At 40.1% G+C, this 23,820-nt stretch overlaps 1 protein-coding gene and 1 long non-coding RNA gene across 3 annotated transcripts; one reads left to right on the top strand and one right to left on the bottom strand.

Moving 5' to 3' along the window:
- The first annotated feature begins 539 nt into the window (after nucleotides 1-539).
- On the top strand, nucleotides 540-1,799 carry LOC118434297. The gene is made up of 2 exons (XR_004833914.1): nucleotides 540-753; nucleotides 1,000-1,799. It is a non-coding gene; the product is annotated as an uncharacterized LOC118434297 (long non-coding RNA).
- Nucleotides 1,515-22,390, bottom strand: LOC110843180 (prohormone-4). 2 transcript variants are annotated; one of them, XM_022089132.2, is made up of 5 exons: nucleotides 21,834-22,390; nucleotides 21,430-21,525; nucleotides 21,028-21,072; nucleotides 16,146-16,298; nucleotides 1,515-7,851 (listed from the first exon to the last, which is right to left on the bottom strand). In XM_022089132.2, the coding sequence occupies exons 1-5, from the start codon at nucleotides 21,955-21,957 to the stop codon at nucleotides 7,658-7,660; spliced, it is 612 nt and encodes a 203-aa protein (XP_021944824.1). In that variant the 5' UTR covers nucleotides 21,958-22,390; the 3' UTR covers nucleotides 1,515-7,657. The 2 variants fall into 2 exon arrangements, with proteins under 2 accessions (XP_021944824.1, XP_021944823.1); XM_022089131.2 differs by having other exon boundaries at nucleotides 21,430-21,528.
- Nucleotides 22,391-23,820: the final 1,430 nt, after the last annotated feature.

Genomic DNA, 23,820 nt, shown 5'->3' on the forward strand with positions numbered 1-23,820 from the left:
CCGTCGACTCAACTGCACACACGTTTGTACATTTTGCCAACGAATGAAAACTACCTTCCCAACAAGGTACAAGTAGACAGATGTTATGTTCACTTGGATTTTTCACTCGGTGCAAATGTTCCCCAATTCTTACCTGCAAATGTTTGTTTGACATTTCGCATCTCAAGTAAATTCACCACCGACAGCCTTACACAGCATGTTCACGTATTTTGCAACCAGCTCGCATGCGCCTCGCCATTCTTTTGCATTTATTTATACGTGTATGTAAGCACTTGTTCCTGCCACACAAAGGAAGAAATGCATGCAATAATGTTGCCATGCTGGACACGCTGTAATCTAATAATGGACCCTCATACGGCCCGACCCACATAACCTCTGTGGCACTGGGACATTGTTGAAGAGGGGAAGAGAGTGCATCGAGGTGGAAGTATTGGTTAACCGTACTCTTCCACTTCGATTTCTTTTACTTTTATCCCCTCATTTTATTTTTTATTCATTACTTTTTGGCCCGGCGCCAACGTCAGCACAACAAACGAATCAGCTACAAAATAAAATAAGAGAGCAAAAGCTTTCAAATTTGCACATAAAAAGGAAAGTAAATGTAGTGTGCAAAATGTCTTCAACTCCGCGTCAACATTCCGCCGATGATGAAGAAGAAGGAGAAAGAAACGTGTGGGCTTACTTCAAAGTTTTTCAGAAAAGTTCTGGAAACATTTTCCCTTTTAGCAAAATTCGACAGGCGCCAATATCAAGGTCTGTATTTACTTGAACACGTATTAAATAAAGATATCATCTCAAGATTAACCAAAATGTGCAAGATTTCTCAAATCTCTTGAGCACGTTCCACTTTTCATACTTTTCATCATCAGCAAATTGTACATTTTTTTCTTGTCTGTCAAATATTTATTTATTTTTTACCAGCAATAATCTCGATAGACTAGACAATCAAGTTCGGCAGAAGCAAACATCACATATTTATTTCTCATATACTTTTCGAAGGTGAAAGTAACCAGGTTTTCCCGAGACGATTTTCCATCTGGCCCAAATTGCATTTGAAGAATTTCTTTTGCAATACATGTGTATGTACTATATAAATATACGCACTTGCAAGTATTTACCTATGACAGAGTGCTGACGTGTGGATGTATGTAGCTCCTCCAAGGCTGAATCATTCGATCTGCACAACATAAGCCCAAGAGACATGAACGAGGAAATAAAAAAAGAAGAAACGATGCATCCGTCCGTCCCAAACGATCCCAAGAAATATCATTACGTCGGCAGCAAACATTTTCCAAATAGAGTTTCAAAATATTGTACATGGGAAAAGAAGCATGCGGATAAAACGTTTTATGATGGGTCTTGGGCGTTTTATGTATGTCGAGAGTATTTCATTTCATGTACTGTGCAGAATCGTTACAATTTTAAAAATGAGATTACGTGTGTATCAGCATACACTTGTGAAAAAAATCTACTCACAAGGCTTGCAAATAATTTGCTGAAATGTCAAACACTAGTAAAAGAATGTATTCGTTTTATTAAAATAAGTCCCAAATCCTAAAATAGTTTTTAACAAATAATTTTCTGTATGCAACACATTCTTATTTAATAACTTGCCAATTACAGATACAGGAAAAAATAAGTACATGTAATAACAATTATCATAAATATGTATGTATTTAGAACAAGTCTGTACGTAAATATCTTTCCACAACCTCCTTTTCCGTCGTCGTCATCGTCGTCGATAAAGTACAATAATACATTTGTCTTCAACTTATATCTTATCCAATAAATCTTAAAAATGCAGCCCCAAAAATTGGGAAGTTGATGCCCCCGTTTCAAAATGTCATGTCGCACGTCGTCGTAATATACATAATTCACCATTTTTGTCATTATTATTCACACTATAATTCCCCATTGATATGCAAATCCGTTGTAAACTCGTTCTCATTACTAAATACAAAGACAACACAATTTTTTAAGTGTCGACAAAATAGGAAAGTGGGTTTTTCGTCGTCGTCGTCGTCGTCATTGTATTTTGCCTGGAGCACTTGCTCATCATTTTTAGTTTTTTTTTCATCGTGTAAGCCTCGTCGTGGATAATATGCTGCTGCTTCTGGCTTGGGTATAATAATAGCTTTCACTTTCCAGGAAGCAACCCTACTTACGTTCTCTCTTGTCTCTGTCTTGTTTATCGATACGCTGCCACTCTGCGACTTACTTGCTCGTGCTCGTTCAAAATGCTGGACGGGTTTCAATCCCCGGTGAATACGGATGTCAAAGATGTTGATTGAATTTTTTTGATGGAAGCAGTAGAAGTAGGGCGTATTCAGGTCGTTGTCTCCGCACTCAGCAAGGAATGAAACCCGTCCTATTTAGACCCACTCGCTCGTATGTACATCAATTCGTCGTCGTATTTTCCAGCCAAAAACAAATCAGCCAAGTAGCCCGCATTAATCATTATTCTGTAAACTTCAATCTAATGGAAATCAACGAAATCCGCAAGATTTTTCTATCTCACACAATTCAATTCTTCCAATCCGATTCGTTATTATCGCACATTTGCATGTTTCCTTCCTTCTTTGATCTCTGCCCACGCCAAATGAAAATAAATTCGTTGCCTTGCATGCTTCGTCAATATTCTGTATTCAACGTCAACTCAAAGTAGAAGAAAGTCAAGGTTCACATCGTCTCCTCCTTCGCTTTTACATATTTTTTTTATTTGTAAACTATTTCCAAACGCAATTTTTTGCATTCTTCGTACTAAAACTAGAGTTTAGGTCAGAGTTGTATTCTTAAATTTACTTGGATATTTATAACGGACATAAATCCTAAATTTCAGGGCTGTTGTTTTTAATGCACTATTGTTTTTGCAAAAAGTACGGACACACGAAAAGATGGTAAACTAAATATTTTGATTTACGCACTACGCTGTCCTTACACTTTATTCTGCTTAGATATGTCTGTTAAGATGTGTGTGTGTGTGTGTGATATGGTAAGTTTAGAGTGATATTTGGATATGATTCCATAAGATATGTAATGTTACATTGATGCATGATTAGTAAGTATATCCATTCTAAAATCCTTACTGTACTATTTACACATTTCCTTATTTTATAGCTACGTGACCAATGAACTAAGTAATTGTCAGTCAAAGTCAAGTGCATGAAAGAGAGGGCCTGCATCTTTCTATACATTTCAATATCTTAGCGCTATGAAGTATGGTTACTTATCTGTACATAATACGACATGTAGTTTACCAATAAATGCATAATTGTTGCACTAGCATCGCAGCTCTACTGCACGGTCACATTCACATTTGACTTTACCTTTAAATCTGCTATAGAATTTCTAGGATAACTCTAGGACAATAATTTATCTATATTTAGCACACGACGTGATCACACATACGCTCAATCGGTAGTAATGCAGTCGGAATGGGAGAGATTTCCAAATTCAGATAAATTATTGGGGAAAACAAAGTGGGAAAGTTGGCGTCCGGATTTCCAGAAAGGAATGACAATAAATTTACTGGTTAGGTATGTGTTTGATGATGAGGAGGGAAAGCAAGTTGTCTGCTGGAGGGAGAGATCGATAAGATAATTCTGCTGCTGCTGCCATTCTATTCCATTGCCATTCATCATTCCACCACGTTTTCCACCACCACCAACGGAGAGCTGCTGCTGCTTTCTCTCAGTATCACACCCGAGGGAACTCTGCTCGCCGACTTCTACGTGTTGCAAGTCCTCCTTTATTACAAATTCCGAACCAACTGCGATTTACTTTTCTCTCCCCTTTGATGATCAGTCGCTCTTGTTTTACAATTTGTGCAAATCGGTCCCGATCTGCCACCTCAGAGAGAAAGCAGCAGTGCAACACCCACGCGCCAGCCACCACCAATTTTTTTTACTTCTCCCACAGGTTGTCAAAAGGCTATAAAGTTTTTATTCAAATCACTCCGAATCAGAATTTATTCAGAGTCGCTGATGTGTTGGATCAAGCCAATCTGCACAATGATTAATAGTTCAGCAGCAGCGTAGGCACACGTACTATGCAAAGGTTCACTCTGGATGGATAATTTCGCAACCAATCCGATCATCTGATGGAATTGGTGATGCATCTCCGCCTCGGACACAGACATATTGAAGCAATTTACAAAATTGTCCCTGATGTGTATCATCCCACTGATTAATTCCGCAGAGTGATGGATGAATGCAAAGTGATAATGATGATGGAAGCGTATTGCATGGGTGGCATCAATCCGGTTGACGTAATTGGTTCAACAATTACTCTCTCCTTTTATCGCTAGTGTCACAATTTGTGCCATGATTCTCCACATTATGCAAATAATGGAGGGAGGGAGAAAGGAGAAAACTAATATTCTAAAACATTCCCAACGAGCGAAGCCCAATTTTCACCTCGGACGGAGGAGAGGAGACAATGGGGAAAGGTGGCAGTGAATTGCTCTGTTGTCCTGCTCTGTCCTTGTCCTCCTTGGCTTTGGATTGACGTGACGCATGAAAAGAAGAACAAACAGCAGCAAACTGCCTTCTCCAATGAAAACCACTTCCTTCCTTCCGACCCTTTTTCAGGTATGGTCCACATAAGTACGCCTAATGGAACTGCTGCGTAGCTGACTGGCAGGTATGCAGATGGAGCATAAAATATGTAGGCTCATCATCCATCCATTCACTCACCTACCTAATTTTCATTTCTGCTCGACTACCGCCCGTTCGTCTGCACGGCTACTGATTTCTGGGTGGTGTAACGACCTTCAAAACCATGAATTATACAGAGTTCAACCGACCCAAAATAAAGTTTGGCTGGGGGCAGTTTCTTTGGAATATAAGTGAACTGCTTCACAATTCCACTCTTCGAAAAACTTGAGATCAAGTATGTTCTAGTTCGACGTGGTTTGTTGCTTAGGGTTGGGTCGACCTGGATGCGAATCTCTCCAGAGTATTCCTTAGAAAACCCACTGCCTCCTCACATCCATTTTCCATTCTGTCCATTTGCCTACTCCTTTGTCCAACCAAGAGAAAGACAGAGCGAGGCAGGTAACTAACTCGCTCAAGACTTCGTTCTTCCTAACAATGGAGATCTATCTTCTCCGACCCGAAGTAGCATTGCACTTGAATCGGCTGCTAATTACATGAAAAGTGGGTAAACCAATGGCATGCCCACAAGAAAATGCAGCAGCCACGTCTTTTTAATACATTAATTATCCACAAGAAAAAATTACTAGTAAGGAAACTAGTCTTCCAATTAGTGACCCCACCCACGCATGGCCACGCGATCCTGATGGCGTCTGTTTCAACATCCGTAATCACGAATATTCTCACAGCTAGTTGAGAGCGAAAATAAAATTACATAGGAAGCTATGAATTATGCTGGAGATTAGTCCTTCATAATTGATGATGACTCATTTTCACCCTTCGTCGTGTGTAGATGACGCCATTCGCCCAAATACAGGAGAGAACCCCACTCGTGACTGCTTCAATGCAAGGATCATATTCCGCCGACTGCCCACCGTATCGTTATTATTATTATAAGTATGCTTTGTTTGCAAGCAGAGCATAAATTGCAAAATTATGCTAATCGTGACCTATTCAACTTTCACCTCAGCCTACACAGTTTCCTCCTTTTGATGTATTGTTTGCATTTGTTTTACTTTCGCTGGCCACTCCGAAACCGTGCTAGGTATGCTTTCCTTTACGTAACATCGTGCCATTTGAGACCATTGGGCTGCAAGTTGGATGGATTAATTGCTTTCTCTTTCAACGATGGCAATAACAGTAACACCAGCCATGCTACACTATATGCCGGATATGCTATGCTTTGCATGTCGGATGGAGTCAAAGGTCGCCCGGACTACATCTACATTGACGATTACTGACGGAATGCTCACGCGATAGTGCACACACGAAATCTCTACGGCCAAAGTTTTGTCGTCAAAAGTGAGGAGTAAATCCATCTCTGTCCGTCAGCCTGGTTTAAACTTTGGTCTGCGACGGGTCGCCGGGTTCTAATTGAATTCGTGGCTGGTGTAGGCCGCGAGTAATTAAGATTAAGAATATTCATGGGATGATGAAATTGGTGAAAGCGTGGGAGAATGTTATTACTTTTTGAAACCTTCCGGTGGTGGTGGTGGGTGGTCGACATGGCAACGGAATATCATGGGAGGAGGAGGAGGAGGAGGAGGGGTTTACACATCTACACGAAGTTTCTTCATCGGACAAACTAATTTCACAAGTAGCAGGTGGCACAATGTTACATTGGGCAGATCACACGCATTCATTTCACTAAATACTACTCTCTACTCTATTACAATAATGATATTCTGCTGGAATTGCAAATTTTAGCACCAATTATGACTGATTTCCACAATCCAACTCGGCATAATTTTATGATATAATTTCAGAGATGGAAATTATGAGTGATGGCTGATGGTGCTATTACTACTGCTACGTATGTAGATTGCGAGAAGTAGGTGCTTTGGATGTTTTAATTTCCTGTCATTACACAATTTCATCCAGCCATGAAGTATAAATATCACCATTTTGACTGTATACCTCATTCCGCCGTTATGGGTGCTCCAATTGCCTGTGATATTACTCGCGTACTCATAAATAGTAATGGTGATATTATTCAGTTTTGGATCCAGATTCTGCTCAGATCCCATTTTTGAATCCATGAAGGCTGTTCCACGCTCAAATAATGGATCTCTCATTTTCTCCCCGACATAGATTATAATAAATGCATTCGGATAGTCTAATGTCCTCCTCATTGATTTTCTAAAGTTATCCACGCCTAGCTGGCATTTTCGAAATTTTTATGATCAGGATTTCAAATGTGATAGTGCGTTGAGTATTCATCTGCAAGTTGGATCTTTCGTCGAAACGAAAATTTTAGTGTATTATGTAGATAAATTATGTTTTTTGACGGAGAAATTTCGAAAATAAGCCTTTTGTTTTTCTTATGGGACTATAGATCCGAAATTAGAATCGTAATAAAGAATTTTAGACGACTAACTAATTAAACTCAATTTTCTCTCTCCCTTTTAGAAAAATGAGGTACATTAAAGTTGGGAAAAGGCAATAATAAAATGCACAATGTCCTAACAGAATATGGATACAATTTGGATGGATGGAGCTCATTATAGATCCTCCACACTTACGGACTTACTGGAGCCGAATGAATGGCAGAGTTGATTTGCAGACTTAATTTATTTAGAGGGATCGATTGGAACAGAAACAGGTCCCTTTTAAACTTTAAACTTTAAACTACTACCGGAATCAAAACTAGATCTTGCTGATTAAGGTTTACTCATCCATCATTAGCGTCCTCCACTCTACCATGAACTCCACTCTGCTATGCAGACCAGCTCCCAGGGGACAGAGTGCGGAGAAATCCCGCTTGTTGCAGTAAGTTGAGGGGCAGGTAATCGGATGAAGGGCTTAAAGACTTTGCCAGAGTCCTGATTCGGAGGTAAATGAGGGAAAGAAAGCGCACAACGGGGATGGATTGACCTTTTTGAGACAAGGCGAATGAGCGACGAGGATGAACGAGGGCGGATGAGAGAGAGAGAGAGATGGAGGGGACCAACTCAAAGAGAAAGTAAAGTGGTTGTCTTGTTTTTCAAGTAATTGGTGATGCAAGTTTAATCGATGAATCCCGTGCTGATGAGTCGCTCCAGGAAGAAACGCACATCCCCGATTTCCGAGTCCTTGATTCCAAGTGATTTCAGGCGTCCCAGGTCTCCATTCTCCACTGCAACAAATACGGATTTCAGGTGATCCAGATCAGTCCTCAAGAGATGCATTGCAGCTCCGAAATCCTCAATTGTCATCGATTCTGTAACACAAAATACGCCCACACATTAACTATTGAATTAAATGACCGAGTTAAGTTTAGATCTCAAGTCTCCCCCTCCAACCTTGACAACAACACGTGTACATATGTCCCCATCATTGGGCCATGTTCCCTGATTACGGATTCGGTGGGAGGCAGAGTGGCGAAGGATGGAGTAAATATGCGTTGAGGGAAAGCGGGATCAAAGGAGTAAGTGCATAATGAAATCAGGAAGCGTCATTATGGAGACGCCATTCCGCCCATTTCTGGAAATGACACATGAATGAGAGCAGACAGCCATCATCCCTGTTGAATGTTATCGCGACTCTTATTGCTGAGGTCGTCCTTGTGCCACGGAGTTCATCAATTCAGGGAAATGCTTTCTCCGAAAGTGCTACTGAGACTCCATCAAGGAGAACATCACAAAGTACCAATTTCATTCAATGTTGTCTGCCCCACGGTTTATGCCCGCCTCCGTAATGACATCAACATCAACGAGTAATGGCTTTTCCGGTTCATAATCATCATAAAATGTCATTCTAATAAAATCAACGGGAAAGTGAAAGTGCACTTTGTTCACATGTATTCGAAGCCGAAGGTGAACTATTTATGTGGCTCTTGGTGAACATCCAATAAACACAAAATTGGGCCTAACCAATCAAGTTAAGAAGAAGAATATCCTTATTTAGTGTTGACATTCGACTGATGGTGATGAAGCATAACACGATGAAAATTAATTACGTCAGATGGAAATTTATGATGATTTTGGAGCGTTTGTAAAGTTGATTGGAAAACGAAATAAAAATACATAAGCTGTGTGCAGTGTTATAAAATTCATTGGTTTTCCGGCCAAATTGAGCTGCTTGGTAATTTTGTCGGTTGACATGAAGCTAAGTCTCTATTTCCGAAGGTTCTCTAAGTAACGTCGGGAAAGTTATAAAACTGGAGGAACGAGATTGAAAAATTCAAGACACGATTTTCGTCGTCCTTCCTACTGGATTAAAGTCATGGAAGCAAATGGAACATCGAAACATCACACAAAGCCAGTCAGCCATCCAGCAGGGTGATGATTGGAGCGTGGAAGGATGCTGAGCCTTAATCCCAACACCAGCTTGACTTTTTTTACTTTCGCAATTTTCGGTGAAGGTTGAGTTTCTTGTCGAGATCGAATTCAACCATAAAATAGTGTTATTCGTACTCTTCAGCTCTTACAAAACGCAATTATTTCCCTGTTAATTCATCTCAAAATGTTAAAAATAGATTTTCTAAGATGTATCTACGTAGTCATCACTAATTTCAACTGGATAGCTTTGCATGCAGCAAGTCCATAACCAAATGATTTGTGAATAGCAACACAATTTTTTACAGTGTGCGATTTATGGAGCAAAATTCTAATTTCATACAGATTCAACATTAGTAATTTTTCGGGCAGAAACTGGTTTTCATAATGGGAAATCTCAAAAGACAATAAATGAATGAACTGATGACGCATATTGCGGGCATGTACTGAATTAATAAAGGAATTATTTATGGTCCCGGCCATTCCGTGGAACTGTATGCTACCCACATTCACCTACAGCCGATTGCACAAGGTGTTTCAACTAATAGTATAATTCGAACATGAGCATTTTGCACGGACCGTGTAAAGCAAAGGAAATTATTATTTGTTCAAAGACGCGTTATGAAAGCAGCACAGCTCGATCAGCACACGATTGCTTTTGAAAATTGGAAGCCTCTCCAACTTTACATTACCCACGACAATTAAGTTTCCCACTTCGCTATGGTTAAATATAGTTCGTGTGAGCATGAATAATCGATATTATAGAAACACGCGAAATAAACGGATGGCAGGTTTTGGTGGCAAGTAAGAGAATGCATACGTAAAATTAGAGTGAAAATCAAAACTGACTCGGTTATGAAATAAGTGGTTATTGAGTTACATCAACTTGAGTCAATTTTGCCCGGCCTCATTCACCAACACAATTCCGTGCCATGACCAAATGACCATCGATGGCATTCGATGGTTAGGAGCATGTAACCGACTTGATTCGAGCTATCTATTCCATTCAGACAGTCGAGTTTAATTTAATTTTCAAGAACACGTATGTGAAATGTATGTATAAATATGAAACCTTGCAAAATATGCAAAGCACACACATACATTAGCATGTGCACAAGGCAGGCATCATAATGTGAGTGTCATATAACACATCGGCCTTGCAGAGGGCTCAATGTTACTCAACTTATGAATCTGTCCCTTTCTGAACGAAATTTCGTACCCAACCCATTTTGCATACCTACATTTTGTATCCGAGATGGGTTGGACGATCTTTAGATTTGTAATCCTTCAATAGTCTTTGGTATTGAAGGCTGCAACTATTGAACCACGGAATATATGTAACTGTCAGAGAATGTGTGTGGCAAAATCGTGTATATCTTATACTTGATTAATCCCCCATCAGACACGAGTCCCATCTGACAACACTAGGCGGGTATGTAATTTTGAGATAAGGGTTTGGATAAGACACGCCGCGACGATCACATGAGCCGATTCGGCATGGAATTAGATGAACTATTCTGTACCGCATAGAATGTTGTGATTGCAATGAGTGCAATAAGAAGATCGAGAGACTGCTCAAGTGCTCCACTCTTTTGAAAGTAGTCTTTTTAGTCTTTCTAGTTTTCTCCAAGGATAGAAAAATGGGCCCAGCCGTGCTCTGGCTTAGCGGATCGATGAAAGGCATAAATTCCACTTAATCTGCCACCACTGGCCGGAATGTGAGCAGTTTTTAAGACAACGAAGGCTGTTTTTTGAAGTAAGCAGTAACTTTTTGTATAATGATGACATAATCAGCACAGCAAAAAGAGCGAAGAGAAAAGGCTGCGAAAACTTAGCAGAAACCGCGTCTGCTGTTTAATCCGCAGACCACTCAGCAACAGAGATGGAGATTGAAAGAACATACAACTTGAAGAAATAGGACTTTCTCGACCCACGCGAATCATACGGAGCCACACAAGTAGTAGATACGTACTTGGACGACAGAAAAAAAATAAAGGCGCTGCGTGCACTAATTTTCTCAATATCGTGTTCTTTTGGGGAGAATCTTGATCGGTCTTTGACTCTCGTGGGGAGGAGAGAAAGTTGTAATCCGATGAAGGATAAGAGCGAGAATTACCAATCAAGCCAAACCACAGCTGTCACGACTCACAATGTCGCAGTGACGGTCTGCTGGGAAACCATTGATGGAATAAATAAAAGTTGGAGAAAGCAGAGGAGGATTTGTGTATGTGGAGCACAAAACAGAGTCAATGGCTGGCCTTCAACCTTTGGCCATTTCTTACATACTAATACAAGCTCAGTAATTGGGGACATGCTGTCTGTTCACTCAAACGTGCACTTGTGGAAATTGCGACGTATTCCTTCCCTCTTTTCCCTACATGCTATCATTGGGTATAATAAAAATAATGAAACATAATTAAAGTCAAAGTTAAAAAAAATGTTCTTAAAACGGCTGAAAAATGATATTCTACTTAAGTCTGCAGCTGACTAAATTATTGATTATCGGCTTTGTTTCCGTCATCAGTAATTGCAATTGGAGGAAAGCATACATATTTCAGTCTCTTAATCCGATTATGCTAGTCTCCTGTGACGGTGAAAGTTCATTATTACAGTAATTCTCCACTAAACCCTGCCCTACTTGCGTCGGTTGTTACATATTTCCCCTGTTAAAGTCACTTTTGTTATGAATGTCGGTAATTGTGCAACAAATTTCAATTTTTTTTACACATGAAGTTTTGTGGTTGGTTGTGATGATGAAACATCAATTTGCTCATACCAATAATTTGTCTGTCTCTTCGTGCTCCATCTCAATCATTCCTGATTAAACCAGCTTTTTGGTTAAACACGACAATACATTTCCCTTAAAAAACTGTTTCTCTTTTCACTGCGTATTTTTAGAGGAACAAATAGCATTGTGGTTTGTTGACGTAAGGAGTGTGGGCGCAAAATGAGACAATGCCTGCCTCGCGTCCTGCTTGTTGATGGAGTTGCTATATCGGCAAAATCAGCAGTGAAAGAACCACAACTGGGCAATTTATTTCCTCCTCCTCAGACTCACTCACAGCTCGTAACTGCAGTTATACCGTTATAGATTACAACCCAACTCCCAGGGTTCTGGTGGATTGATGGGCAGTAGTAAAAAAATATTTTCTTTCCGCTCCTAATGTCCTGTCAAGAAGCTCGCCTTGCGTCATTGTCCTCGGCGTCCTTATGTCTCATATGTCATGCCATCAGTTTTAGTACCACAACTGCATCACACTGCCCATTATACAACGTCATATTCTCGTCATTCGGACAGGCAGGAGACATGGACTCACTTTCACCCCACCGCAAATCACTCACTACCAAACGGGTCACGAAATACATATAAGCAGACTTTCCCTCCTTTAATTTTCATGAAACGGGAACATATCAGGCCAAAGTTGCGCCGTGAACAGCATCCTTTACGCTGAATTTAATTTGATATGTGTCAAATAACGCTAAGCTGAGACTTGGAATAATGCAGTCGTGAAAGGAGGTCATGGTGAAAGTTAATTTCAAATGATGTAACTTGCTTAGATGTCACAGGATGCAATTTTGCTCGTCTTTGTTACCCAGCACAACTGGAGTCGGGAGTAATTGAGTTGAGAGATATACAACCTGAGGTGTAAATAAGCATAAAAGAGACAACGACAGAGACAACGTCGCGGCTCTTTAAATTTACTGCAGAACAACGACTGCGACCACAACTCTGCTGGTGACATCATGTGCACTTCACTCCGGAATCATTATGCATGAAAGCTCTCTCACGGGACGAGGTTATGTATTTGTCGCCAGAGTTAATTTCCGTGTGACGCGAGTAACATTTGAAGCGATATTTTGTACCATTTAATTTTCCCAAGTAAGGAAACCCATCGCCACGAATTGAGCATGCACACAACGGTTGGGACCTTTCTTCTACACGAGTAAAAGGGTATATAAAAGTCAAGTGCTTAATAATACCCAGATGACATATTTTATAGATTTTTATGGCACAATAAACGTTTAATTGCTCCCTTTTGGCGTGCAGTCAGACCTTGTACTTAACTTTGAGATGTACAGTGCATCTACGTATTGCATGTGAATACATACCGACATTTTCCACGACATATTATTAGCATTATTTGTCTACCGGTGGATTAGAAATGACGAAAGGAAATTGACTGTCAGTGTCAACTCATCCGCAAACATTACTCTCAATTCATAAAAGTTTTGCTCAAATGTCTTTGTAAATTCGGCGTCTTCTTCAAACGTTGGTTTAATAGTATCCCTGAATAAGTAATGCGTATCGATTTACACTTAATTGAGAAGTTTGACGTCAACATAAATACATTAGCAGAAAATTGTTCGGAAACCGCATGAGTCGACCACCACTAATGACAGTTAATGCTCAATCCTACTTTTTAAACTTTCTCCTGCACTTTGAGTTTATTCATATTTCAACTATTTGAAACAGAACATTTCACATTTGCATCATGCTGAATAAATAATTTGTTTGAGAAATTGCAACCTTGGACTTTGTCGCTTGGCATGAATTACAACTCTCTCGAAGAAAATAAATTATTACTACTTGAATATTACGACATTGCATGATTTTATTTAGCATTCGGGTTTCCTTCTGCCTTCTGTTGGGAAGGTAGAGGTTTCTATTCACGACGCATTCTTCGAAAGCTTTCATCTTAACGAACACGGCAAACAATGTTCCGGAAGAAACCAGCTCGTTGCACAATTGTGAATGAATAAAAGCATGAGCTAAATAAGAAACTGCGACATTTGCATGGTTTCAATTGAGACCCACACGCCCACCACGCCGAATATACGCCATCCAACACCTCATTTATCGATTGGTGCGATTTCCAATTACTGCGCTGAACAGGACAAGCAACAGGATGCATGTACATACATATCTATATATAGTGTGAGGTTATATGCATACGTATATGAACACACACAAGGCGGAGATAGTGGGAGAACAATTAAACTCCATTTGCCAGCTGGACGTAATTTCGTAATTAATTAATGGACTCTGCTGGTTGACGTGAGACGATTAAAAGCTATTACGCCCAATTATTCGTGACGTGACATTTGCCCTATTGTCTCTGATTTGATTCATTGTTCCTAATTCCTCCCCAACCTGAGTGCGGGTCTGCATACTCGATTTTGTGCAGAGGACATGGCAGAGCTGGACAAGTTGCTAATAGACCATCAAGGTTATTCATTACCCAAACAGCGAATCGTGTAAAGATAAACAATTGAAAGGCTTTGCAAAACTTGTGGACGCTTTAGCTTGCATGTCACCACCACCCCTCCAGGCGATAACACACACATACATGCAGCATGCATATATACCAAGAAAGAAAGCATGTTATGAACTCTGGTCTGTGCTCGGAATTTAATTAACTATTCATGCCACGTTTCTAGCTCACTCAACATTTTAAATTTGTCAATCATGATAAGGTCAAAAACGACTCGACAGTTTAGTCACGCGAAATTTCAACTTTTAAACTTTTTCAGCAAACTCTTGATTGCATTAGTATGGTCAGTGTTGTGGCACTAATTGCCATCCTGTCTTCAAATCGGGACAACTTTCACCTGATTGCTTTCATCGTCAGAGCCGTGTTCTAAGGGCCAAAAGTACACGTTAAAGAAGGGCAACCAAATAGAACTACATACACTTTTCAAGCGAGGGAAATGTAATTTTCGAGTGAAGCAGAGCATCCCACGTACGGAGTCGCAGTTGCACAGCTCATCTTACTCAAGGGTCGTCTTCTTACAAAAAGGAAAGCAGTTTTTCTTAACTTTTCTACGATAAGGATGTTAGCGAGCCATTTTCTGTAATCATCCCGTTCTAAATTCAGCAATATCAGTGCTGTGTGGGCGCCTGGAGATAACGTGTCATGAAACTACATACGTGAAGATTTCTATATGCAGGGCATACCGACTTGGAAAATCATAAAACTTCTGGCACTTTCGCATCCACATGCGAAAGTCGGAACAATGAGTACGAAGGAAATAATGCAGCAGAATGAATCTGCTGATCCCAAGACTTAAAATTCAACACGTATCTTCCAAATTGAAATAACATCTAAAACTTCAACTGCTATCGCACGTACATATCTGCCGCCCACTCGTTCCTCCAATGTCGATCAGAGACCATAGCCGGCCAACAAACAAAGTCTTCTCCAGTGAGAATAAAAGATTTGCTTTCTCGACATGGACATGGGAAGAGATTAAATGAAGGGAAACTGTCTTTAATGGAACATGTTTCCAGGAACCAGCGGGGCATGGGTGATCCCATTAACTTAATGAAATTGCCTCCTCTCCTAACGAGTGAAGGCAACTCGGGTTTGTCTTTTCGACAAAGTTGGTGATGGCTGAGGAGGAACTGCCAGAAGCCAGTCAACACAATTACCGCAAGTGTTAAAACCGGGAAGTAAGTAAGTCTCCGAGACGGATTTCTTGGTTCGACGAAACGTGGAAAGGAGACGGTATTAAGGAACAGAAGCTTCACTTTCACCTCGTGAGGATGACGGGCTGAATGGATTCTGCTCATATTTGTGTTCACTTCTTGACCTCATAATGATGTCCCACGATGCGTAAATAAACGGGCTGAACTCTGACCAACCAACTTTCATGGCCTCATCAACAGTCAGGTCGTTTGTGTTCGACTTTGATTGAGACGCAAGTTTTGTTTGAGTCACCGTGCGAGATGGAGTGTGTGTTGAGCCATGGCATGAATTTACAATTGCTGCCCACTCCTGTACACATGCATAGTTGGCAAACTTCATGCCGGAAGGAGAAACAAGGTTAAAAGTACGCCGGTGGTGGTGAGAGCCTTACATTACGAACCTGTGTGCCAACCTTCATCGTGAAAGTGGTGGGAAAGTGTGGTATACATGGCGTAGATATTTGAAGGAAAAGGGTAGGAGGGAGTCGAGGACGTGGAAATGGAATTATTTTATGGTCTCCCTAGAGAAGAAAATAATAAAATATAAACAGAAAAGTTTGTGTCTCTGGCCCAACGTCCCTTTCTCCCAATTTATGTCACACCGGGCAAAACTATGTGGCTGATTCAATTTGCAACATATTGAATGCTCGTTCGTGGGAGAGGGCAGGTGGTGGCACGAACAGCGAGGAATGAGAAAGAGAGATGCCACGTGGAGAAGAGGTTCTCGAGGTTTTACGCTCTTTGCTAATTAAAAGATTAATGAGTTCTCACCTGATAAAGCAATTGCGACCTTGTCCACGCCACCCAAGGGGGAAAGTGCATCACGCGCTTTCTGTCCAAATAATTTCTCAAGGTAGTTGGGACCGTGGCTGGCCAACAGGGACTGGAGAAAGCTGGCTGTTTCTTCGACGGGAGGTCGTTTTGCTGCAATAATTATGAAAACATTACTTAATATTGGCACATAGTCTTAAAATTCTTCACATTAAACAAGATTTAAGCAAAAGTAACAGTGATCAGCGATGGGAAGCAACATTGGATTCCAACGGAGTTCCACAGGCTAAGAATGTGCCAGTCTTCATTAATTATCACAGAGAAAACTGATCAAGTGTTCAAGCACGACTGAGCGTGTCAAGGTAAACTGTCAATTAGCCCTTTTGTGACTGACATGCCATGCACCGCAGAAGTTTGGGTGGATATAAATACATATAGGAATTGATACAAAACAGACATCAGAAGATTATGAAATTTTAAAATTAAACGAGCGACTTATTAAAACATTTCAATCCAATACACTTGTCTCAAATCTGGGTTAATTAAAATGTTCACGAAACTATTCAAGGTTGCAAGTATCAAAAGTTAGAGCTATGCCGCATATGCATATATCAGAAACGTATACGAAATACTCAGCTCAGATGGACTGGTGAAAGTGAATTTCAGTATTTTTTGATTGATTTTCAGAAAGCCCAGTGGTCTTTCCTGACTCCAAACTAATTACAACCTGCAAATTGGACAAGTTTTCGGAATTTGTTCTTTGCGAATGATTCACCTGGACCCACCCACGCATGTCACTCCAAAGAGTCTACACAACCATAATTAGCAGGCTCATACAGCATTTTCATAAAATATCGATGAGAAAGCGCTTTACGTTATTGTGCAAATTCCTGACTAATTTCTCCCTAATGGAAACAGAACGATGCGTAGGCGTGTGTGGGTGTCCTACATACATATTTATTTTCCCTCTCAACCACACATACGTATGAAAGTTGAAAGTCACGAAGAAAAATGCTGACAGCCATAAAATCATTATCACTCTCCCCCAAGTAGCATTTCGAGGCTTCGGGTGGTGTAAATTAAGCCGTTGAGAATTGGAGATTTGTGGCTCTCGTCGTCATAAAATCATTCCCACTGCCTAAAATCCCATCCATACATATTCATGACGGAATAATTGTTGAAATTGCGATAAATGAATAAATGTGCAAATTCAGGGTGGAGAAATGGGGAAGATTTCAACGTAATTTAATTGCATATTTTCTATCCCACTCCACATCCATATTTCTGTTTATCGTCATACTACTTTCACTCGCGTCTAATTACCTCAACAGCCCCGAGTCGAACTAAACTAACAAGGCAGCACGTTTCAGTGGATCAAGAACCTGAAGAAACAAATAATTGAGCCATTTGGATGGATGGAACTAACAATAAGTATTAATGGGCAATTCCTAATAAGTGTTGTGCTCAGAAAAATAGGCCATAAATACCCAGAATTGGAAATAGAAAGTAGCACGAGAGCTATTAGCACCAAAAATAACAAGTTCAAGGGGAAAATATCCGGAACAACGTGTGCGGTGAAAGTCCGTGCGCAATACTCACTGGTACATACGTATGTACATAGCCACGTAGGCAGTGTATTTACATAACAAGTGACAAGTCATTCTATTACTATGCACAAAGGACTCGATGACGTTTGAATGGTTGTGGCATAATTATAATCATGTCTGCGTCACGGAAAATAATGATGCATTCTTCTAGAACGAATATTAAAAAAACGTTTACACAGCACAATAATTTTTAATCTGAAACAGAGGACATTTTGTTATGTATCGCAAAGCACCCTGCTGAATAAATGATGCACACAAGAGACAACACGGCGCATTGTTACGAGGCCAGCTGCAAGATCAATTCCTTCTATTTTTAACCCACTTTAGAACACATGCTCTAAAATGTATTGTTATACAAGAGATACGAAAGGGATACAATCCTCCCAAGACGTGTCTGTCCAACTTAAAGTAATTCTCTTCCCTGCATTTTCTATATTTTCATTCTACGTGGCCTTCAAATGCAGACTTTATCTATTATGAATGTGATCAAAGGAAGATGCAAATTAATAATGGATTGTAAACACAGGGAAAAACTGCAATCGCTAAAGCCCACGCTATTATCAAAGCTTAAAATGAGTAGCTTTTGTAAAATATTGATATCAGAAACTCTGGATAATTTCACTAATAAGCAGTTCAACCATTCCTCTTCTAAAAAGAATATCAAACATTCTAGCATCGACGAAGTTTTAAGCCTGTCTAAAAATTGGTCGCTGTGCAAACAAGGAGCAACAACTAACTTAACTGTTTAGATCGTGATCTATGTGGTGGAAACGCCACATCATTATAAATGTTGACTTTGAGCCTCGCCATCTCTTTGCCTACTTTCCGGTGGAAACCTTTCTCAAACGAAAACTTTCTCTTGAGCGAGACGTGAGTGAAATACGGCAACTTATTCGAATTTCTCAGTTGCGCAGTATGTAAGTAAGAAAGCGGATAGCTCTGTATGGATAACAGAGCATAGTGAGCACCCACTCACTCAATCAGCATGACGGGACTTTCACCATGCTTCACATGACGTCCATTCCGTTTTTCTCGGGGAAAACATTGTTAGAGCGACATCCGATCAAAATAAATGACAAAGCTAAACCGACGTTCTGTCAAAGTGTCAACTGAGTCAACACTGTGAAAGAAATTAAGCGATCGTTATTTGTCAAATGTTCAAGAATGAATTAGGGGGTCGAAAAAAACAAAAAACAGCAGGTGTGCACAATATACTTTGCTGCATATCCTCGTAGGAGTGCATATTCTTGGAGATGGATTTAAGGCAGCACGTACAGCTTCAAAGTGAGGAAGATGAGCATCATCTACTCTGAGTCATCCCCAAGTAACGTGTACAGAGTTTCTTTAACCTTTGAGATGAGAGATAGGAATGGAATTTTGAGACGCTTTGAAGAATTCTCATGCTTTTGGAGTAGAATTTCTGCTGTCAAGACGTGATCGTTGGAACGTCAATATTCATCATCTCGAAACTCCGACATTCTCTCCTTGCCCATTCTTCTTCTTGGGTGATGACGGGGTGTCGGAAGCTTATGAAATAAACTCGCAGTCTAAGTTTCCCCAAGCCTCCATTAGTTGGAGTGTGAGAGTATATTGAAGGTTGTGCAACCTATTGAGATGAGTGGTTTCACAATAGAAGGGCAGACACCACGGTCACAAAGCACAAAAAAAAACCTACTCCAAGCAACTTTGCTTTTAAGATGGCATTAATACCATGTTGGTAGTTAATGGCAACACATTTGGGTGGAAAAGACCCCCACAGGCCAACTACTTGGCCGATCATGCCCATCTCCGAACTCATCCTTACTTTTGACCCCAAGATGAAGTGTGCAAAATTTCAACTCGATAGCTTTTGTTTAAAGAGAGTTATCGTGCGCACAGACGGACGGACAGACAGACATCTTGGTAAATCTATAAGGCCATCTTAAAAGGCCTAACAGGTGAGCCGTGGCTCACCCCTGAAAAGTTTTTGAATTCATGTGCATGCGACAATGGTTGTCGTCATCGGGCGAACCAACTTTAAGCTGGTTCTAAATTACGGTGATTTTCCTGCTTTGTATGCATCACTCTCATTCTCACTCGGTTCGCTTTCACCGTATGCGAGTCTTCAGAGGTAGGGAAAAGCCTGCTATTTAGAAATATGCCAAAAAGTCTCACTTCTGACGGGTTCAAGGCTCAGCTAGGTAGGACTTTCGCTTATTAGTTTTCTTATTAACCTGCTTATTATAGGCGTTAAGATACTCTACCATGTTTCAGCTTAAAGTATAAGGGTAAAAATTATTAAGAGGCTCATCTCGTTAAAATTTCCCAGCGTACAAAAAAGGAATTTAATAATTACGCAAATGCAATAATAATGCCAAAAGCTCGTTAACGAGAACTAATACGATATTCATATTTACGTACCTAGCACAAGACATGAAAGTAAAAAGTATAATCACCAGTTTAACTATGCATTTGCTCCGTCGTCATTATTAAATTACAATCGTATAGGTTGTGCGCCTCGTAAAATTGCGCTAAACATTCTCTCCTCAGTTCCCCGAGGACATTTCGATCAATTTTGGAAAGTACAAAACAATGTCATTTAACATTAATTAAGCTCTGCGTTTGTTCCATTTTGTACTTTATTTCACTTTAATTTTTTTTTCTAAAATAAGCTTTGACATTGCGGGCCTCGTAACCTTGGCCAGAGTCAAGTAACTTGATATTCCAGTGACGTTTGGGTATGTAATGAGAACGAGTTGATGACGACTTTCCATGCACCGACGGATATCGATCCTCTCATTATCACTCACCGTGCACAATGCAAATTAATTGAGTTTCATTAATTACCAGCGAATTGTTATAATTGGACAAGGACGAGGAGATGCAGTTGAGTAGATGTACATATAAAACAATTTGTACTAAAATGGCGTGTGGTGAATTCGAATTCGAATCCGATATGTAGCACGGCAACAACCGGACGAAACGAGAGAACGAAACAGAATCAAGAGTCGAATCTCGTCTGATTCAGTTGTCGAGTGAAATTAAATGAACACGGGATGCCTTTTAATGAGATTTGGTAAAGAGTTAAGAACGCTTGGTTAGAAAGGAAAGCTTAGTTTGTCCTTTGCTTAATTATTAAAGAGGAAGCGGAAAGATGTGTCTCAAGACTTTGCATTTACCATCCAAACTCTACACCAATATCAACGAACACATATATTCCGCTATATATTTCTAGCAGTAAGCCGTAATTAACAGGGTTTTCCCTGCATAATAAATGCACTAGTTAATTATCTCACCTGCAGTGCAGAGACGAGTGTCTTCATCATATCCATCTGGACAGTCTGGAAAAGTCGTGCAAAGCAATTAATTACTTGAGAATTATACGCGACATATGCCTTTAATAAATCCCTGTAAATATGTATTTTTAAATTGTGCAATAAATTTCAAAATTCAAATTCCGTATTTTGGAACTTTTCTAATTAGCTATATTTTTAGATTTTATGCCAGCAAACATATAATTAGCCATCACAAAGATTTTTTTTTCATATCAAAAACTTGATTTAAAAAGAACTATTCAATTAAAAAGATGCATTTTAAATATTACATATGAGTGGCCAGTCACGGAATTATCTAGGAATCATCCCACTCTTCATTTGGCATGAATAAATCGACCTTTGTATTTAATAAATGTCAAGTACCTGGAGCTCCGTCGCACAAATACTGGATGGAAATGCATTTGCCGTGTCCTTCGGGGTGTGGACATTTGAAAGGTTGGTACGGATGACAGTTGTCGCCTTCAACATGTTTAAAAACAAAATTATTAATGGCAACAATTCTTTCAATGATAGCATCGCACTACAAACTAATTTTCATAAACTTTAGTAGCCAATCCTGTTCAAAAGTATTGAGGTATTGATTGAAATTGCTTATTTTCTCAGAATCATGTGCCCGAATGTATCATTATGCAAATACGTATCCAGTCCAAAAATATAAACTCTCACAAAAGCCATGTACATATGTCGAACTCTTTGTTTTGCATGACACGAACGTAGCAAAATTCGCTGGCTGGCTGGACGGAGAAAGTAAAAGTTTAGTTTATTACCTTCACGTTTGGTTTTCTGCATGTCGTAAAGCCTCTGAAGATCGATAGAGTAAACTGCGGAGGAGCTCAAAGCAACGAAAAACATGGACAACACAATGCCACAGTAAACCATCTTGCTGATCATATCTGGCGTACGCTGACAAGGAGAAAAAGTTATGAAACTCGATACTCGAATTATCAAAAGTTACAACAAAATCTGAGCTAGCAGCTTATGACGAGAAGGGATTAAAACTTGGATCAACTTCAGTACAATCACTTTCTTCAGCAAAGTTTACAATTTCTCCAAGGTACGATTAACTCGAGTGCGGGTTTTGATTTTATGATATGTTTTAATAAATATGTGTATGTGTTGCTTTGTCAGACTCGTTTTTGATGATATGTTTCGAAGGATGTGTGTTTGATGGGGTGCTTCTCTGTTTGGTGAAAGTATGTGAGCAGCGATTGTGGTGTGATATGATGATGATGATGAGATGAGATGGAGAAGAGATGACGAATGAGTAGTCGGTTGGAATGGAGTTGGATTTTGAACTACCGTGAGCGGATGTGGATCCGGCAGTTGGTTTACTTCAACTGGGTCGACGAGGTGGCTTTCACCCCATTTTATGCGTCCAGCCAACGCTTTCTCTCGCTCTCACATTAAAAATTTCTCCCCACCGCTCTCTCCTTCGTCTGCAAAAGTAAAACTCCACAATGCAAACTAACACATTACAGAGAGAGCAAAACTTCTCATTCGGGCATATGCTTGGTAATCTAGACAAATAAGATGACTAACTATGAATAAACTTTTTTAAGCGGATCTTTTAACTATCCTAGTTAACACTACATACAAACTTTGATTGTCTGAGGACAATATTTTTCTACGTTCCACGATTTCAAATCAAACTGATGACTTTTGGTGTCTGTCTGTGAGCTGTTTTTTAAACATGGGACATCATCTTAGGTACTTTCTCCAACGTAAGCTAATCCGTCACGAAGGAAGGACTGCACCTGCTTGCACCTCGGTTTGACTAAAACGGTGGTAACGGGAACCGAACCTAATAAGATCAGCTTTTGAACGTGGTTGATCCCGGTTTTGTTTTTGACATGCCGAGCCATCGCTAGAGGAAGGAGGAAAGCTCATAAATTCAGATGAAGTCAAACTCTCCCAGGATTCTTTATCTTGCAGACACTCGAGAAATTTGCATCCTCTTTCTTCTCTCTTAAATTTGATGTCAGTTTGTTGGACAGGTTACAGTATTTCTTCTCCCATCCTCATATACCAACATAGATACACACCCCACTTATTCATATTCACTCATACGCGCAAATACATATATACGAATACAAATATGGCATTTATTATAGGGTGGACCTTGGAGTGGTTCAAAAATCCAGCACAGTGGCATTTAATGGGAGAACATTTTACAATTTTACAACGATCACGCAACACTTGAGAGACGTTTATTCATCTTGCACAATGATTTCATGTACGGAAAATCCATCTTCTTCGCAGCGGCAGCATATACATAACGCCCACGCCAAATGGCAACTTTCCCACGATCACACGAACGAACATCCCACATCAACAACCCCGATCTCACTTTCTCCTCCACCAACCACTTTCCTTGCATGCCTTCTGCGTCACGATGACATTCCACAGAAGAAGAAGGTTGCAGGTTGTTGTGATCGAAAAGAAGGGGAAAGCAGGGTGGCAATTTCTCCTCCTCCTCCGAGGTTCAACACTGTATGGGTACTTTACTGCAGAAGCCATCCGACTGCGTGGGTGGCGATTTAAGTTGTCTGTGACAGCAATGAAGTAAGACTAAATTTGTTGTTGGTGGTGGGTGGAAAAGTTGCAGTGGTGATAATGATCTCGGGCCGTAAATCCGTTCATATCGTCGAGATAACTTTGACTGAGACGGCTTACATGCAGGATAAATATGAGATTTGGCAAGAGGAAGGTGAGATGAACTTATCAAGTTTAGTTCCCCTGCGCTCCTTCAGTCTA

The sequence above is a fragment of the Folsomia candida genome, unplaced genomic scaffold, assembly GCF_002217175.1.
Source record: "Folsomia candida strain VU population unplaced genomic scaffold, ASM221717v1 Fcan01_Sc002, whole genome shotgun sequence".
Lineage (NCBI taxonomy): Eukaryota > Metazoa > Arthropoda > Collembola > Entomobryomorpha > Isotomidae > Folsomia > Folsomia candida.

Coding starts and splice junctions, on each gene's coding strand:
- LOC110843180 (XM_022089131.2), bottom strand. CDS start 21,957: ATGATCAGCAAGATGGTTTACTGTGGCATTGTGTTGTCCATGTTTTTC. Junction 21,529..21,833: donor GCAGAAAACCAAACGTGAAG/GTAATAAACTAA, acceptor TTAAACATGTTG/AAGGCGACAACTGTCATCCG. Junction 16,299..21,027: donor CACTCGTCTCTGCACTGCAG/GTGAGATAATTA, acceptor TAATTATTGCAG/CAAAACGACCTCCCGTCGAA.